The 14,222-nt window shown below is 54.7% G+C and overlaps 5 protein-coding genes across 5 annotated transcripts; 3 read left to right on the top strand and 2 right to left on the bottom strand.

The window, feature by feature from the left end:
• Nucleotides 1–347: 347 nt before the first annotated feature.
• Nucleotides 348–2,716, bottom strand: PFLUO_LOCUS2387 (Phosphatidylinositol 4-kinase LSB6; the record flags this gene model as incomplete). The annotated part of the gene is made up of 2 exons (XM_073779521.1): nt 348–1,187; nt 1,241–2,716. The coding sequence occupies 2 exons, from the start codon at nt 2,714–2,716 to the stop codon at nt 348–350; spliced, it is 2,316 nt and encodes a 771-aa protein (XP_073636468.1).
• Nucleotides 2,717–4,423: 1,707 nt separating this feature from the next.
• Nucleotides 4,424–5,416, top strand: PFLUO_LOCUS2386 (GATA zinc finger protein 3; the record flags this gene model as incomplete). The annotated part of the gene is made up of 2 exons (XM_073779520.1): nt 4,424–4,651; nt 4,754–5,416. The coding sequence occupies 2 exons, from the start codon at nt 4,424–4,426 to the stop codon at nt 5,414–5,416; spliced, it is 891 nt and encodes a 296-aa protein (XP_073636467.1).
• A 1,028-nt stretch (nt 5,417–6,444) lies between these two features.
• On the bottom strand, nt 6,445–8,324 carry PFLUO_LOCUS2385 (uncharacterized protein; the record flags this gene model as incomplete). Its single annotated transcript, XM_073779519.1, has 7 exons — nt 6,445–6,929; nt 6,984–7,117; nt 7,170–7,773; nt 7,831–7,935; nt 7,988–8,120; nt 8,170–8,241; nt 8,298–8,324. The coding sequence occupies 7 exons, from the start codon at nt 8,322–8,324 to the stop codon at nt 6,445–6,447; spliced, it is 1,560 nt and encodes a 519-aa protein (XP_073636466.1).
• Nucleotides 8,325–9,157: 833 nt separating this feature from the next.
• PFLUO_LOCUS2384 (Membrane protein tms1) lies at nt 9,158–10,762 on the top strand (the record flags this gene model as incomplete). The annotated part of the gene is made up of 4 exons (XM_073779518.1): nt 9,158–9,208; nt 9,274–9,353; nt 9,408–9,996; nt 10,046–10,762. The coding sequence occupies 4 exons, from the start codon at nt 9,158–9,160 to the stop codon at nt 10,760–10,762; spliced, it is 1,437 nt and encodes a 478-aa protein (XP_073636465.1).
• Nucleotides 10,763–11,037: 275 nt separating this feature from the next.
• Nucleotides 11,038–14,215, top strand: PFLUO_LOCUS2383 (ATP-binding mismatch repair protein; the record flags this gene model as incomplete). Its single annotated transcript, XM_073779517.1, has 4 exons — nt 11,038–11,076; nt 11,127–11,223; nt 11,278–11,364; nt 11,421–14,215. 4 exons carry the CDS (start codon nt 11,038–11,040, stop codon nt 14,213–14,215), a joined length of 3,018 nt encoding a protein of 1,005 aa, XP_073636464.1.
• Between the last annotated feature and the right edge of the window lie 7 nt (nt 14,216–14,222).

Here is a 14,222-nt window from a genome sequence, read left to right as displayed (position 1 = left end):
GATCCCGCCGATAAGCCTTATCACCGAGTTGGGCAACTACACCTCGGGGCAATTATTACTTTTCTACCTACAAAGAGTTACACGGTAGAAGAATAGGGCAGGTATCATAGTATTAAGGAATCTCGTCATATATGCTACATGAGGCAGTCCGCTCCATCAATGCGCCGCAACCCAAGGCCGAACAAGGTCTATATACAACAGGAAGGTCCCCAATCATGATGAGCGCGTCCGACGAGGACTCGTGCAAGAAGAACAAAACAACAAAAGGAACTGCCTCAGAAAAGGGAGAAGAAAAAAACGCTGCAAGTCAGACAGACAGATTAGAGTCGATAAAGAATGCAAATAGATCAGCACCAGGTAAACACAGGGTTTTTGCTCTTGACGGCTTCCAGCCGCTCCACGATGACCTTGCGCTGGTTGCCCTCCATGCCCTCGGCGGCGGCATAGCCCAGGTCGCCTTCTAGGTCATCGCTGCCGAAGGCGTTAACCTGGGGCCCCCGGACGGAGACAGAGCCGTATCTGCGGCGTTGTTTTTGGTTGGGTCGCGGCGGCAGCGTGGCCCAGCCGTGGTCCAGAGAACGGCCGTGGGTGCCATGGAGGGTTGGGCGGTCGCCACCAAAGTCATACTCGACCGCCGTCGCAGGGCTGCCGATCGACGTCCGGTCGCGGTCGCTGATAGTATCAGAACGACCACGCGAAAGTTCAAACCGATTCGGGTTGGGAAGCTCATTCGGGGGCGACATGCCCAACAGATCACGCTCCGAGGCTGGCCGTGCAGAGATGGCCGCGCCGATGTCCATCTCCTCCTCTTCCTCCGCATTTGTGACCTGGCGCCGTTGCAATTCCGAGGGAGTAGCCTGCATCGGGATGGCGACGGGGACATCCACCAGGTCATCCCACACGCAGACTCGAGTTCGTCGAGTCAATTCAAGGGGACCATGGTCCGAATGCTTCAGCGTCTCCACCACGTTCCAGGCCTGACCCTTCATGACGGCGATCTGTCGGGCAAACATGCTCTCCTTGAAATCTTCGTCTTGAGCGAACACTTGCCGCAAAGCCATCTGTGTGCCGCTCCACCAAGCAGTCGAAGTCAGGAGTGGGAGGAAATGGTTGCGAGTCTTTTCGGAGAAAGGTTGTCCGATGAGGGAGACGGGCAGGAAAAGCCAACCGAAGGGAAAGCTGCGCCACTGTCAAATTGTCAGTATTTGAGTCTTGCACCGAGAGGGTTTGTTTAACATACAGCATCAGGGTGTTTCCATGGCCACGAGAGACTGTTATCGATGGCACCAATCTGGAGGGAAGCTTGTTGATCGCGTGAATTCAAGGGAGTTCCCTCGCGGCTCACAGCCAGCATCTCGTGTCGTTTATAAGGTTGCGCGGAGCCATTTGAATTCACAGAGACCGGCCGCGGAGGAGGCAAGAGTTCATCCTCGTCGTGTTTCGGCTGGGGTTCGTTGTTCTTGGGAGGATCCGCCACGATAGACACTTGTTCCGCGCCCATATCGATCCTAATCATCCAGTTATCCAGACCACGGTCCGTATTCCGCATGATGTAGTCCAAAATCACCAGTTTCTCCAGCTCCTCGCGGAATGACTGTTTCAAATTTTCGGTCCAGTGAAACCGTCGCTCGGCACTTTCGTCACGCGAAGATGGTGTAGGGACGTAGCCATTCTCCTCTTCATCTTCGTCGTCGGACTGCACCCCGGAAGGGCGACACGCCTCGTTCCATGGCCGCTTCTTGCGTTTCGGCGCATCCTCAGTGCGGAACCCGTGGTTGGACTGATCCGGCCAGGGGTGCTCGCGCAGGAAGATGTTGGCATCCCGGTATCCCTTGAGGAAGACCTGAAAGCTGCCTGCCTTGGGAGGCAGGGTCTTTTTGCCCTTCCAAGCTTTTCTTCGGTCCCAGAAATCATAGAAGAACGATTTCGAGGAGAGCCGGACAATATCGGTATAGGGGACGAGATTCGTGCGGAGGCGAGCATCGAGAACGTAGGCGGCAGCTTCGGACACGTAGGAAAGATTGGGGATGAGACACGCACGACCGAAGAAGCAGGGGAACAGATTCCGATGAATCCACTTGGTCCATTTGGGGTTTCGCGAGGCGTACGGCTCCTCGTCCTTGGGCTTGAACACGCCGACTACTTTGCCTTCGCTGTTCCGAGCAAAGTAGCTCCCCGAGCTGCCCTGTGAAATCATTCGTGGATGCACGTCCAGCTCAATGGCGAGGCGCACGCTCTCGATAATCTCCTCGAATTCGGCTCGAGCGCGTCGCTGCTCGCCTTCGAACTCGTCGGACTCGAGCTGCTCGGCAGTCCACGGTCTCACGCCCTCTGGTGGTTGGAATACCGAGTGGTAGATTTCCAACTTCTCTTCCTCGTATGTTTTCCCCTTGACCCGGTGGATCTTGAACTTGGAGGCGATCTCCTCGGCCCAGCGTTCTAGGCGGGCATTGATGGCTTTGATGTCGACGCCCGAATTTTGACGCCCTCGTTGCCGGTGGTATCCGCTATGTCGGCGTTGGTGTCCGGAAGGCGTGGCGAGACCGGACGCCTGCATCTGGGCTCGGGAGGAGATGGGCTCATAGCGAGGGGCGGACACGGTGGAGGCGACGGCGCCGAGGTCGTCATCGTCGGAGTCATCCTGTAGGAAGCCTCGCTGTTCTTCCTCCTGGGCTAGGCGGGCGTAGCCCGAGGTGGCCGGACGGTTTCGCGGCATAGTGACGGAGGGAAAGGAAGTCTATGGAAGGAAGGGAGGCCAAACAGCAGGTGAAATAAGAAAGAAAAATAGTGGCATCGAAAGAGAGACAAGAAGGGTCAATGATCCATTACAGGAGAGAATAGTAGGGGGTGGATGAAGAGGTGGTCTCCAAGGACGGACGGGAGAGATGTGAAGAAGAGAATAATAAATCAGTCCCATCCCGTCATTACATGGTTACCTGACACCGCTGGGCGTGTCAAGCGGAGTTTGGGTGGATGGCGGCGGTAATACGGTGACGCACCGCCACAGGGGGTTCCACCCACCCCTAATCTGTGCAGCTGGCCGGCATAAAGGGGGTGTGCCTAGTAGGGACACCGTGATGTCTTGGTATAGTTGGTCTGCTTGACTGCGCTAGTTCCTTCCTCGACAGGCTATGAATCTCACAGTCGGTACTGTCATGCCCAGAATGGCCATTGGCGACGAAGAGAAAAAAAAAAAAAGAAGGAATTGGTCATTCCTGACATGCCGTGCGCAGGCAGGGGTACGAGAGCAGAGAATGCAGAGGCCGGGAGAGTCAATTTTCACAATAATAGAGCGAGTCTGATTGATGTACGGAGTACTTTCTGTGTACTCTAATTGTCGCACGAAGGACCCAGGAGTAAAAATCTTGGTGCTAGGGCCGCAGAGCGTAGGCCGATAAGTGATAAATACGATAATAACAATCGGGATAAGATAGATTTCTCGCTCTCTCTTCTCTCTCTTTCCCTCCCTCTCGGTCTCTTTCTGCCTCCATGCTTCCATCCCCCAACACGTCTTAAACCCCAGTCATTCATTTACGGCGAACGGCAATTGCGGAAGAACCATTCGGTTCGCATCTTTCTCCTTCCTTATCTTGGCCGATTGCCCTCTCCCCCGACCCTCGACGCTATCGATCCGATTCTTTTCCATCGCCCGTCTTGAACATCCTCCCTCGACTCCCCGATCCTCTTCTTCCCTCCCCCCTCTACCGCCAATTCGGTCTCCTGTGGCCGGATTTCGAGTGATCGCCCCCTCGCGCTCCCTCCATTGTGGCTTCTCTCCTCTATCGGGCGTCGCCCATCGACTCGGCTCTCCCTGGTTCCTCGACGCCGCAGAAACACTCTCCCCGCTACCATTCCCCGCCCGATCCCTCGTCGACGACGCGTTCCAAGGCTGCGGAAGGGTCCTCCTCGTCCTACGGTACACCCCGATCGGACCTGAGCCGCATTGGAAAGCTCCACCCTTCCGGGCGCGAGCACGAGAACTACCTCTCGAGCAGTGTGAGCACCTCTCTTCCCGGATTAGCTGCTCTGGCGTCGGTCGCTTCAGCCCCCGAGTCGAACCTCCGGTATGTTGTGGGAATCCTATCGGTGCGGTCTTATCATGGCTGACCCAGGGCCATTCCATTCTCCCGCCACAGCGCATCCAGCGATGCCAGCATGGCGAACATGACGTACGCAACTTCATCCCCCGCGGCGACCACTGGTGGACCAGGCAGTCCGGTGAGTGCATCCCCTATCATAAATTCGGTGCGACGGGGATCTCGAGTAGATAAGCGCCGCTTATCTACTCGAGCGGTCTTGGCACCGCCCGATCCGTGCACCGGCCTTGGGCAGATCCTTATCGACGGGCAAATCTCTCATCTTATCATCACCCTCTTCTTCCTATCCTCGTCCCTTTCTTATCCACCCCCATCTCTCCCCAACCATGGCGACCTCGTTGGCTGATGACAAGCGTCCACAATTACAGCCCGTCTGTCAGAACTGCGGCACTTCCACCACTCCCCTGTGGCGCAGGGACGAACTCGGCTCGGTTCTCTGCAATGCCTGCGGGCTCTTTTTGAAGCTACACGGCCGCGCTCGTCCGATAAGCCTGAAAACCGATGTGATTAAAAGTCGTAACCGCGTCAAAACCGGACAGGGCCCCAAGCGCAAGGTGAGTGTCGCGATTTGAAAATTTTCTTCTCGTCTCCGGCCCCTGCCTCCCCTAGATAGACGGGAAGGCTCGTTGCTGACCCGTTATCGCGATTCATTATAGTCCACTGGCCCGATCGATGCCAACGGTCTGGCAGCCTCGAGGTCAGACGCGGGGACCCCGCCTCTGGGCTCGCATGCCTACCATCGCGCGTCGCGTAAGATGTCCCCCGGTCATTCGGATCGGTCGAACTCGCCACTGTCTCGCACGGAGACTCCTGGCTTCGCGGCCATGCACCAGCACAATTCCAATATCGCGCCCCAGCACATGTTTGACAGCGTGACCCTGGGCGACAATGCCTTGCACTCCTCCAGCAGTCTCCCTTCCCTGCAGCTGCGCCAGTCCTCCCCCGGCGCGGCGGACCGCCAACAAGAATCCCCTCAGACCTACGAAAGCCTTCTGGCGATCAACACATCCCTCAAGACCCGCGTCAGTGAACTGGAGCTCATCAACGGCCTGTTCCGCGGTCGCGTCGCGGAGCTCGAGCAGAGTGATGCCAATGCGCGCCGTTCAGAAATGATCGTCCGGGACTCCGAGGTGCGCCTGCGCCGGTCCCTGGAGGAGTCTCAGCGTCGCGAGGAAGATCTCAAACGCCGCGTCGGCGATCTCGAGCGCCAGCTGGGCACCGACGGCTCAGACGAGCCCGCCTCAAAGAGGATCCGGCTGGCGGATATGGTGGAGCAGTCGGGCGAGGAAGCATCGGGCAAGTCACCCACGAACGCATAAATGTCTTGTGGCTGCTGGCTTTCCGGCAATTGTCCAACCTCGCCTGGTCCTTTTGATACCCTTCCCACCCAACTCACTTTTGCCCTTGGTCATTGGAACCAAAAGAGAAAAAAAGACGAAGGGAAAAAAAAAGGAGATGATCTCTCCTTGGCTGGTTTTTCTTAGTAAAGTGTTTTCTTCGATGGTGCGCGCGGGATGGTCTCGTTTGTCTTCTGTTTTGATTTTGCTTTCCTCGCCCTGTGGTTGTGTACGAACTCTCTCCTGTTATGCCTTCCAAGGTTCTTTCTTCCTAATACAATATCTCTCATATTTTCTTCTTTTTCGCTTTTTCGTTCCAAGCACAACGGCGCAGGAAATGATGGCAGCTAAAACAACACCCCGGAAATGAACACAATGCCTCTAACATGTTTGTTTATGTTTTTATTTTTTCTTCGCTGGTTTCTTTTCCCTCTTCTGAGACTGCCGGTTGCCTGTCTGTCTTGGTATGATTTAAGAGAACATTCCGTTCTCGTTCTGCCTTCTTCCTCTGGTTTTTGCTTTTGGGGTTCTTTCACGGGCTATAGAGTACTCAGGCTAGTTAGTCTACGGAAATGAAAAGGCAAGGCGCGTCTTCAAGTCCAGTCAATAACCAAATCGACTCTTGCGTATGTATCATTTCGTAGCAAGGGAGTGAGCCAGTCCGATGTATATCCGGAGTCTATGAGGCGATGGGGAGGAAGGAAAGATCCCGTTATATGCAGAACTGCCTATATACAATTTGGAAATTCAGAGCCAGACATGCTCAAGAAGTGATTCAACCACGCACGAAAGCAGACGAAAGCAGGAAAAGACATGGAGTATCAAATGATCTATATCAAGAACAACGATGCGTGATGGGTTAGTGTGGCGTCGGCAACGCCCCGGGGAAGGAAATGAATATATCAAATACATCTCAACAACCGTCTACCAAATGTACACCCGGTACGAAGCAGATGAAAAATGAAAAGATGCGGCTCTCTTATCGCCATGATGTGCATCGCTGTGTCTCCTTATGCCAGTCGGTCATTGGGCTTCTGGTACGTAGCGCCATGCAGGCGCTTCTCGCGCATAATGCTCCATAGACAGACACCCATACCGCAGATGCCCGAGAGGAAAGTCATGAAGTAGGCGGTGCGGTAGCAGGCCAGACCATCGTCGCACTCGCGGTCACCATCTTCGCCGATGATGGAGTGGTGGTCGTAGATGTTGCCGTAAAGCAGGTTGAAAATATTTCCGCTGAAGACCGGGGCCAGGGTCATGACGCCCCAGTTTTGGGAGAGGCCGCTGATACCGAAGGTGGAGGCAGTCAAGGATGGGAAGACGCCGAACAAGAACCCGTAGGCTACGCCGGTGAAGGCGGAGACAATCACGAGCGTGTGCGGGTTGGAGATCGAGGCGCCGGCTAGTTGGGTGAGGGTGAAGACGCAGGAGGAGATGAATAGACACCAGAAACGGGACATGCCGAGCTTTTTGACGAGGATGTCGGAGCCGATGCCTAAGTGCAAGGATTTAGTATGATGTAACAGACACTGAAGAGACTTGAACATACCGCTGCAGAGACGTCCGAGGAAGTTTCCAAAGGACAGAATCGACACGTGCATGACCTGTCGCGCTTGAATAAACTGCGACGAGGCATTGGGGTCGAAGGCGATCCACAGGGCCTTGGCGCTGTTGCCAATGTTACTGTAAACCTCGTTAGCAGTTGCACAGGTACTAAGAATCGCCGACAACATACTTGATAGTCATCAATCCGATTCCAGACAGCAGAGCCATGGTCAGAAACAGTTGCCAGAACTCGACTTTGCGCAGCATGGCCAACCCTCGGATATCAACTTGGTGAGACTCAAGGGCCACCTCATCTAGGAAGTCGTCATCCAGGGTATCGAAAGACGGCCGCACAACATCTCCCTTGGACATGAGAGACGACGACTCGCCCATTTCCAAGTTGGCGAAGCTACGAGCCGCCGGATTGGAGACCGTTGATTGCCTCCGAGAATGACTGAATCGGTCCTGCCCACCGGCTGGGGAACCCTGAGCTTCGTCGTCGTCGACCTCCTCCGGTACAGGCTGGAGGGCACTGGTCGGTTGCAACGATCTCGACTCAGTCGGCTCGTCTCTTCCCTGAAGAGACACGTATGACTCAACGGCGAAAATTCGGATAAAGGGCGTCGACACCAAGGACAGAATCGAGGTGCCGAGGGCTAGTAAAAGGAGAAATGCTCCTGTGTCATCTTTAAAGGCAAGAGTCGACACCGTTGACCAGAAGAAAGCACTGAGACCAAACGCGGCCAAAGGGAAAGCAGTTGCCGTGCCACGGTGATCAGGAAAGTTCGATGCCGCTAAAGAATGGCTGAGTTAGAGATTCCAGTATGCACCGGACTTCGTGGCTAACATACCTGTCTTGATTGCAGCGGAGAAAGCACCACAACCACCCGTTCCTGTGAGGAAAGCGAAGAAACACAAAAAGATAACTGGCATCGACCCTTGGCCACCGTTATATGCTACTAACATCAGCGCCCGCATCCCAATTGACAGGTAGCAAAAGCAACATACCGAGGTGAATTGGGTAATATCCAATCCCAAGGCAAACGGAGCCGACTAAGATTGAGGTCCGAGGGCCGCGCGCATCCGTCAATAGGCCCATGGGCACTCCCATAGCATACATGCCCAAGTTCCCCGCCGCACCCTGCAAAAGTTGTTAGAGAATGCCTCCGTTATTCTCGATTATAACTCACGATGAGGTTGCTCTCGGTCGACGAGAGCTTCATGCGGTGTGCGAATTGAGGGGCCCATGCCGAATATGCATACTGTGTCGAGTATTGTCAGTTATCAGAGATCGGAGGCCTGGTGATATATCACGCACGTTCGTTCCGCAGGACAGGGCGATCATTGTCCCCGCAATCACGGAGACCACCCTTGCTATTCTGGTCGTAGACTCGGACATTGTGTCGCGATCGATGTTTCCCGGATTCTCGTTGAGCTGCGCTCTAATGGGGGCCAGGTGTACAGCGAGCGCGGACCGGCTAAGCGTCCTAGCGAGAGACGGGGCGGAGCAGGTCCTCGCGGGTCAATATGAAAGGATTGACCAGAAGGGGCACATCGGACCCAAGCGCTGAAAAGAAACACGAGGAGAGGGAAAAGAGAGGACAGACAAGCGACAGCGGAGAAGACACCGAGCGATCGTCGTAATCGGGCCCCCCGTTAGTTACTTCGCCTTCTGCGATCATGTGACCTCATACACTATCAGCCCAGTGCGTGGATGCCGCCGGTTGGTTCAGATCCATTTATATGCATATGCCAAAACTACTACGATAGATAGTAATGCTATGATAGTACACGGCAAGGCCAATCAACCAGGCTGGTTATGTGACCGCGCGATAAGGCAAGGCGGCACCGCACTCCGAAAAAGGCATGGATACGAGTACGATAGACTGCGAAAAGGGGATCCGACCGAAACAGAGAGAAAGAAAAGATTGAACTGCCTATATACCTAAGTAGCAAAAGAATCACTATAACGACGATTTCCTCGCCCGTTTCAACCTCAACTCGAGTCATGTGGCTAAAATAGGTGATTATGTAATCCGTCTCGTGACATGACGAAGGCAGTCATCCATTGACACTCTCCTCTTCTGTTTTCAACAACTGGATTCCATCGAGGCTCATCTTGCCCAACCACTGCTAGAATTAGCTCGGCTTTACATCGGGTTCTGCACATCCTTCATCATGGGCGCCCTCTTGTCCCTGCCGCTGCTAGCGGTGCCGAGCGTTGGCACCGTAAGTTGCGACCCCCCGCTCGGTCTATTGACCTTGTCTGGCTAACCTCGTCTCTCGGGAAATAGCTCATAACCATCGGAACGTCATGCTGTGGAGCTGCAACGTGTGGTGCTGTCTGCAGTGCCTGTGGCAAGTTTAACAACAGGTAGGTTCTCCCGGTTGCCTAGCGCGCAGACCCCGACTGACCCGGGAGAAACAGTATCGCGACGAGAATCGCCTATGCCTTCATCCTCCTGCTCAACTCCATCATATCCTGGATCATGCTCACGCCATGGGCCCTGAAAAAACTGCAACACTTGACGCTGGACTACATGGAGATCCAATGCGACGGGAAAGAATGTTACGGCTGGGTGGCGGTCCATCGCATCAATTTCGGTCTCGGTCTCTTCCACTTGATTCTCGCCCTTTTGCTGCTCGGCGTCCACACATCCAAAGATAGCCGTGCTGCCCTCCAGAATGGCTTTTGGGGACCGAAGATTATCCTGTGGATCGCATTTGTGGTGATGTCGTTCTTTATCCCCGAAGCCTTCTTCATGGTCTACGGCAGTTACATCGCCTTCTTTTGCGCCATGCTTTTCCTTCTCCTGGGTCTGATTCTCCTGGTCGACCTGGCGCATTCTTGGGCAGAGCTGTGTCTGCAGAAGATTGAGGACAGCGACTCGCGTCTGTGGCGCGGCCTGCTGATTGGTTCGACTCTGGGCATGTACCTCGCGTCGATCGTTATGACGATTCTGATGTACATCTTCTTTGCGAAAGGAGACTGCCGGATGAACCAGGCTGCTATTACGGTATGCATTTGTCTACCCTTGTTGAAAGAACCCGACTAACTTGTCCCAGATCAATCTGATCGTCTTCCTGGTCATCTCAATGATATCGGTTCAGCCTGCTGTTCAAGAATCGAATTCCCGAGCGGGCCTGGCGCAAGCGGCCATGGTTACCGCTTACTGCACCTATCTCACTATGTCTGCGGTCTCCATGGAGCCGGATGACAACTTCTGCAACCCACTGATTCGCTCCCGCGGCACGAGAACCGCTACGATTATCCTGGGCGCAATCGTGACAATGGCCACCATTGCGTACACGACCACCCGTGCCGCCACTCAGGGAATTGCATTGGGCTCCAAGGGCGGCCACGGCTACGTCGAGTTGGGCACCGAGGACAACGAGCACGGCTTGGTGACCCAGCAGCCCAATCCCCGCCGCGAGATGCGTGCTGAGGCGCTCCGCGCCGCTGTGGAGAGTGGAAGTCTGCCAGCGAGTGCCTTGGACGACAGTGACGACGAGGATGAGTACGAGAATAGCAGCAAGGACGACGAGCGCGGATCGACGCAGTACAACTACTCGCTCTTCCACATCATTTTCTTCCTCGCTACGACCTGGGTGGGCACGTTGTTGACCCAGAACCTCGACCTCGAGAGCTCGCAGAACTTTGCTCCCGTGGGCCGGACCTACTGGGCCAGCTGGGTGAAGATCATCAGTGCCTGGGTGTGCTACGCGATCTATCTCTGGACACTGGTGGCGCCGGTTCTCCTGCCGGATCGATTTGCTGTGTAGGATGGTGGCTCTTTTCAGCGTTGGAATTGGGGGTTTTTGAATTGGCGTTGAGCGATAGCACCCGAGTCATTCGTTTTTGTTATCTGGTATACCTAAGATTGTAGTGGCGATAGTATTGAAAAGCATCCATTATTGCTTGTATTTGAGTCTGGGTCGTCCATCTCTATCTATACATGAGGTAGTTAACTAGTCACTAACTCCCTGCTTAGCAAATCCCCCGCGCGTAAACTGCGACGCGCACCCAATTTCTCCCTCCCTTTGCAAGACATCATGGGATGAAAATGGCCGCGATCCAGGCCATCGAGGCCCGTTCGGTATGTCTCCCACTGCTTAATGTTGACAGATCAGCCTAACCCGCGCGTAGGTCCACCAAATCCAGTCGGGCCAGGTCATCGTCGACCTGTGCTCCGTCGCGAAAGAGCTAGTCGAGAACAGTCTCGATGCCGGCGCAACTTCCATCGGTGTGTTTATGTTCTCTGCTTCTGAAAAGTCTATCTGATTGACACGGTCTCCAGAGGTTCGATTCAAAAATAACGGGCTAGACCTGATCGAAGTGCAGGATAATGGCGGCGGGATTCCGCCAGACAGCTACGAGAGCGTCGGTGCGTCTTTCTCCCATGAGGCGCGCGTCCATATTTGCTAATCGTAAGAAATTCAGCTTTGAAACATTACACATCCAAGCTATCCTCGTTCACCGATCTCACGTCCCTCCAAACCTTCGGCTTCCGTGGCGAGGCGATCTCCTCGCTCTGCGCGCTCGCCGACTTCCACATCGTCACAGCACAAGCCGACCAAGTTCCTCGCGCGAACCGACTCGACTTTGAATCATCTGGGAAGCTCCAAAAGACCCAGATTGTGGCAGGACAGAAAGGTACCACCGCGTCGGTGGAAGGCATCTTCAAGCGGCTTCCTGTCCGTCGACGGGAACTGGAGAAGAATATCAAGCGGGAATACGGGAAGGTGTTGAATCTGCTACATGCCTACGCCTGTATCAGCGCTGGAGTGCGTTTTAGTGTGCGCAATACCGTGGGCAAGACGCGGAACGTGGTCGTCTTTACCACGAACGGCAACCCAACGACCAGGGAGAATATCGCCAATGTCTACGGCGCAAAGACCTTGTCGGCGCTTATTCCGCTTGATTTGGAGCTGGAGTTTGAGTCCACGGGAGCAACGAGACGAACTGGTAGTGATCGGGTTAACCAAATTCTCGTCCGAGGTCACATCTCACGTCCGGTCTTTGGTGAAGGACGCCAGACGCCAGACCGGCAGATGTTTTTTGTCAACTCGCGTCCTTGCGGGCTTCCTCAGATTGCCAAAGCATTTAACGAAGTGTACAAATCGTTCAATGTGTCGCAGTCGCCGTTCATCTTTGCGGATTTTCAGATGGACACGAATGCCTACGATGTGAATGTCTCGCCTGATAAACGTACTATTCTCCTTCATGAAGCGGGGGCTATGATCGAGTCGCTCAAAACGTCACTGGCACAGCTGTTTGAAGCTGCTGATCAGACTGTTCCGCAGTCACAGGTGGTTGGTTCCAAGCAAACCCCTGCTAAACAGCAAGCGCTAGCATCTCTACCTGGGTTTGTGAGTGCCCGGCAAATCACTGCGAGTGCTTCGAAAACACGCGAAAAGCCAGGCCATGACGAAGATGAAAATGGATTGATTGACAAAGAGAGCGAGTCTGGCCGGCAAGAAGCTGGAAGCGAGATCCAACGCTTCATGAGCTCGCAAGATACCAACACTAGCAAAGAGCGCGCACCACCCTCGTCGTCTCCGGCCGCGTCTATCAGACCAGTAGAACGAGCGTCCGTCACAAGGCAGCAGCGAGAGCCGGACTCTCCGCCAGCTGAGACTGAGGACGACAGTGGTTCTCAGATAGTTGACGACACTGCCGACATCTCTCAAGAAGCATCTTCCCAGCCAACGGAGGTAGTACATCGTCCAGCCCTACAGCAGGATGAAACCGACGAAACCCCCAACGCAGTCCAATCCGCTTTTGATCGGATGCGTCCTCTACGACGCCCGGCTGAAATGGCCACCATCACCATCGGGGGCACCCATACTGTGAAATCTATGATTGGGAGCGGGAACTTGCGAAAACGAACATCAGATACTGCAATTTCTACCAACACATCCGCCAACAGAGAGCCGAAGCCGCGGAAACGACGGATATTCACGCCGTCGCGGCCGAGTTCATTTGGACAGAGCATGAAAGCCTTTGCGGCCCCGGGAACACAAGGGCAGGAAGAGGAAGAGGATGATGAAGAGGATGATGATGAAGGCGAAGAATTATCCGCCGAGGAGGAGGAGCCAGGCGATATCGAAGAGAATGAAGAAGACGAGGAAATGCCGTCAGAAGATGGCGACTATGCACCCGAGGACACTCAGCATACTGACTCGCCTGATCCTGCAGAGCTCAACGATGGCGCCCTGGATCAAGAGTCGATCACAGGTGCATATGAAAATCTCGACGAAGCGACGAAAAAAGCACAGGAAGAGGCTGTAGTTCAGCGGCTGATCCATGAAGCCGAAGAAACCGCTGTGCTACCACAGGAACACAGTACCAGTCGAGCCAGCAAGATGAACAAGGGAGCTTTGCACCGTGATGCTACCGTGAATCTGGTCAGTACGATCGACGGATCCGTCTCTCGAGTACAGGATCAAATCACCAAACTGCGGACGGGTCTGCAGCGACATACCCCGGTATCCAAACCGGACGAGCCTGAAGTCTCGCGCGAGGACAAATCCGCAGAAGACCGGCTGTCGCTGACGGTGACCAAAGCCGATTTTGCGCAGATGCGGATCATCGGCCAATTCAACTTGGGATTCATCCTAGCTGTGCGTCCCGGCACTGACCACGATGAGCTCTTCATCATCGACCAACACGCCTCGGACGAGAAATTTAATTTCGAGCGCCTCCAAGCCGAAACCGTCGTGCAGAACCAACGACTCGTCCGACCGCAGCGGTTAGATTTGACAGCCGTCGAAGAAGAAATCGTGCTCGCGAACCGCGAGGCACTTGAGAAAAACGGGTTCATGGTCACCGTCGACGAGAGCGGCGACGAGCCCATCGGTCGACGATGCCAGCTCGTCTCCCTGCCGCTCAGCAAGGAAGTGGTCTTCGGGGCGCGTGATCTAGAGGAACTGATCGTTTTGCTTTCTGAATGGGCGGGTCTGTCTTCTGCTTCGACGCACTCCGTGCCCCGGCCGAGTAAAGTGCGCAAGATGTTCGCCATGCGCGCCTGTCGCTCGAGTATCATGGTTGGCAAGACCCTGACGAGTCGGCAGATGGAGCGCGTCGTGCGCAATATGGGCACGATCGATAAGCCGTGGAACTGTCCGCATGGTCGGCCGACGATGCGTCATCTGATGAGTCTAGGGCAGTGGGAGGCATGGGACGAGGGTGCGAGTAATGACTTGGATGTGTGGAAGCAGTACCTACAGACATGATAGACCC

The sequence above is a fragment of the Penicillium psychrofluorescens genome (assembly GCF_964197705.1).
Source record: "Penicillium psychrofluorescens genome assembly, chromosome: 2".
In the NCBI taxonomy this organism is placed as follows: Eukaryota; Fungi; Ascomycota; class Eurotiomycetes; order Eurotiales; family Aspergillaceae; genus Penicillium; species Penicillium psychrofluorescens.
The sequence above is the reverse complement of the archived record's forward strand: the minus strand, read 5'-3'. Positions and strand labels throughout refer to the sequence as shown.